The 4,249-nt window shown below is 29.9% G+C and overlaps 1 protein-coding gene across 1 annotated transcript; it reads left to right on the top strand.

Moving 5' to 3' along the window:
- Positions 1-899: 899 nt before the first annotated feature.
- Positions 900-3,987, top strand: LOC106477733 (muscle calcium channel subunit alpha-1-like). The gene is made up of 3 exons (XM_013938268.2): positions 900-1,025; positions 3,207-3,359; positions 3,694-3,987. The coding sequence occupies exons 1-3, from the start codon at positions 947-949 to the stop codon at positions 3,927-3,929; spliced, it is 468 nt and encodes a 155-aa protein (XP_013793722.2). The 5' UTR covers positions 900-946; the 3' UTR covers positions 3,930-3,987.
- The last annotated feature ends 262 nt before the right edge of the window (positions 3,988-4,249 follow it).

The following is a 4,249-nucleotide window of genomic DNA, read 5'->3' as shown; positions in this document are numbered from 1 at the left end:
GTTATGGTAGATCTTTACTGTGAGCTGATTGTTGTCTGTTCAAGATCTGATCAGATACTGTTGGTTTGTAGTTGTGGTAGATCTTTACTGTGAGCTAATTGTTGTCCAAGATCTGATCAGAGACCTTGGTTTGTAGTTGTGGTAGATCTTTACTGTGAGCTGACTGCCATCTTGAACAGACATGATCAGAGACTGTTGGTTTGTAGTTGTGGTAGATCTTTACTGTGAGCTGATTGTTGTCCAAGATCTGATCATAGACTTGGTTTGTAGTTGTGGTAGATCTTTACTGTGAGCTGACTGTTGTCTGTTCAAGATCTGTGGAAGTAGTTGTTTACTGTCCTAAATGTAGACTTCATGTTTTGTAAAAGCATAAAATTAACATTGTAGTAACACACATAAAGACTAAAATTCATTTTAAATAGCAGTGCTATTGTTGTTACCTGGTGTATTGTACTTTACTGTTAGAAACATAATTACAATTAAATATGTTGTATAAACCTAAAACACAAGATAAAACTTTAAATGGTGTGTAAGGGTATCCTCTATTGTGCACATGTTACTTAATATATTCAGTGATACCACAGCTAGACATTAATTCAAATTGACACCTTGCTATTATTGATGAAATATTTGAAGATTTAACTATTTATTAAGTTGACTTACAAAATATATAAAATCTTATGGTTAACAAAAAGATTAGATTAATATCTATGGTGCGTATAATATATCATTTATCTCCGATAAGTAATCTTCAGGTCAAGAGTTGATCTTGGATAGCAGGTCATAGTTCAAACAGTGAGCCCTGTCACTATTGATTACGAACATTAAATTACAATGTGCATGTATTATAAAAGAAATGGTTATTTTGTGTTTTGTTAAAAGCTGGTTAAACATTGTTTTTACTGTTTTCCTATGCAGTATAATTAGTACAGCCTTGTCCACACTTATGAAGGAGGGTTTTGATGTGAAAGCCTTGAGAGCATTCCGAGTTTTACGACCACTCAGATTAGTATCTGGAGTTCCTAGTAAGATACAATATTTAATTGTCTTGAAACATTCTTAAGTGACCAAAAGATCTTAAATTTAGGGTATACTTGAACTATTGATAATTAGATAAAGTACTTAAGTTTAGTGTACACATGAACCATTGATAATTAGATAAAGTAAGTTAAGTTTAGTGTACACATGAACCATTGATAATTAGATAAAGTAACTGAATTTAGGGTATACTTGAACCATTGATAATTAGATAAAGTAAGTTAAGTTTAGTGTACACATGAACCATTGATAACTAGATAAAGCAACTTAAGTTTAGTGTACACATGAACCATTGATAATTAGATAAAGTAAGTTAAGTTTAGTGTACACATGAACCATTGATAATTAGATAAAGTAAGTTAAGTTTAGTGTACACATGAACCATTGATAATTAGATAAAGTAACTTAAGTTTAGTGTACACATGAACCATTGATAATTAGATAAAGTAAGTTAAGTTTAGTGTACACATGAACCATTGATAACTAGATAAAGTAACTTAAGTTTAGTGTACACATGAACCATTGATAAGTAGATAAAGTAATTAAGTTTATAAATGTAAGTAAATTAACAACCTACATCTCCAGAATGTAACTTTATTAGCTCAATATTTTGCTATTACAATTTTGGCAGGAAATATCAATTTCCTAACAGTTCACTATTTCCTGTTGAATCCAAATCCAATTTAGATTCAACTGGTAGGAAATCAATAGCTCCTGACGAAGCTGTAATAGTGAAATATTGATCTAACAAAGTTACATTCTGGAGATATAGGTTGTTAATTTGTTGTTTTTTTATAAAAATGTCTTGTAATAAACTCCAGTTTGTGTTAAACAAAGTTAATAATAACTTTAAGTTTACTCTATACTTGAGTGGATGAAGTAGATTAATCAAATTTAGTGTATATATTAATATTCAGTCACAGTTCTGTACAGGAGATTTCACCTATTCCATGTTAAATACAAATTATTATTATTATGCATAGTTAATAATAGCTATGTAATACTTCTATATATGGTATAACATTTCATCATTGGTTAAGTTCGTTAGGTTTTGCTATTTTCTTTATTTATTTGCCACATTTATGATTGCTGCGATTTCCTTTTCTGAGTCTTGCTATTATTATTTTGGATCTTTAATTTTACCGTGTTTCTTTTTGGCATTTACATAATATTTATCTCTGTTTATTACTTTTATTTGCTTACTTCATGTGTATTGGTGGGAATGGTTGTGTTAGACATGTTTCATAGTATGTATAATGTTTTGTATTACTTTTAATTTTATTAAATTGTATTAAAAAAAGTAATATTCTAGCTGTTTATCTATGATCCATTTGATTTATTACTTTGTATTTTCTTATACTTTAGTGTTTGACCGTACTCTTGGTAATACTCTGCTACTTGGTTTCACACCTAAAGAGTAACGTGTTTCGTGATAATTTATCTCAGATGCCACACACTTCTAAAACTACACTGTCAGAGCTGTTTAATGAGTTTTCATTGATCGCAAAGCATTTTTAGAGAGGATTATGATGTTACTGTGTTCAACAAACATTAAAATCTACAATACTTTAAGCTAACAACTTATGTTTGTGAGTTCCATAACTACGGTGTACTTTTTTAGTTTTAACTTTTATTATAGTGATTGTATTACATTGTTAACTTCATATATATATAGATTCAGGACTAACCTGTGAGGTATTATTGGGTTTATGGACAAAAATATCACTAACAGTGAGGATACCCAACTGATGAAACAATGCACTTTATAAGTAACAACGTAGGAAAAGTAAACTTAATTGGCTATACTCATTACCAGGTTGAGTTTTAGTTTTGTTCTAAGTGGGTAACTTACTCTGATTGGGAGTTACTTTTAACTGATAAAGTGAAAAACATTATTTAGATTTAAACTACATTTGTTTAATTTAGTTAAATTTGTGATTTTGCATCTAAAATACACGACCTTTAGGACTTTTAAAGAAAAACAAAAAAGTGGGTGTACATTTTCACTTTAATTTCTTATATTGACCATAGTCAAAACTTTTAATGACTTTTATTTCAGTCACTACATTGTGCATCTATTACATAAACATATAATTTTAAAACCAGTATTTTATATTTCTGTTCTTTCTGTGATTTGTTACTTGTCTTCATTATTATACTGTTTTTAGGCCTACAAGTTGTTTTAAATTCCATTCTTCGTGCCATGGTGCCTTTACTTCACATTGCCCTCCTTGTCATATTTGTCATCATCATTTACGCCATCATTGGGCTTGAACTGTTCTCAGGAAAAATGCACAAAACATGTTTTAATAATATAACAAGTAAGTAATAGTTTGTGATGATTTCTTAATAATAAACTCGTATATGTTTAGAGCTTTCAGCCTAACATTGGAAGGTGAAGGATAAACATTCAGTAATGTGGGATTCGGTGACACTTTTCGTGACGAAACTACCATTTATCTTAGTGCAGCCAGAGTTGTTTGTTGAAACCTGTTAGGTAGAAAATATATATGTTCAATTTATAATCCATGTTTATTAACTATGCAAGATTCATCTTGTCCAGTATTCTGTTGATTAAATTACTTATTATCTTTAAAAAACCTATGATTTGAACAAGTGGAAATAGGTTCGTAACTGGACATCTGTTTGTTTCAGATGAGCTTGCACTAGATGATCCACATCCTTGTTCCGATGGATCGAGTGGATTTCACTGTAGTGAATATCAGGAGAACTTTGTGTGTGAAGAATACTGGGATGGCCCAAATGATGGGATTACCAACTTCGACAATTTTGGCCTTGCCATGTTAACTGTATTCCAGTGTGTAACATGTGAAGGATGGACAGATGTTCTATATGATGTAAGATGTTTTATCTGTCTTCGTATTACATGAAAGAAAGGCTTTGCCTTAGGCAAATCATATTTACTATTATAATATTAGTGTTCCAAACTTTGTAAATTGGACTTCAAGTTCCAAAAATGTTAAATATTTTGTTAAATATGATATTTTGTATATATTTTAATTTTGTATTATATAGAGTTTATAATGATCTTAAAGAATTGGTATTTGTTCAAATGATTGATTATTTTGATGTATATCATAGTATAAATATGAAAACTATATATATTCATAGATTAAATGATGGCATTATAAGGAATGGAGTGACTTACTTTGGAGTTAGATGGAATTATTAGGAGTGGAGTGACTTACTT

This window comes from Limulus polyphemus, unplaced genomic scaffold (genome assembly GCF_000517525.1).
Source record: "Limulus polyphemus unplaced genomic scaffold, Limulus_polyphemus-2.1.2 Scaffold77505, whole genome shotgun sequence".
NCBI lineage: Eukaryota > Metazoa > Arthropoda > Merostomata > Xiphosura > Limulidae > Limulus > Limulus polyphemus.
The sequence above is the reverse complement of the archived record's forward strand: the minus strand, read 5'-3'. Positions and strand labels throughout refer to the sequence as shown.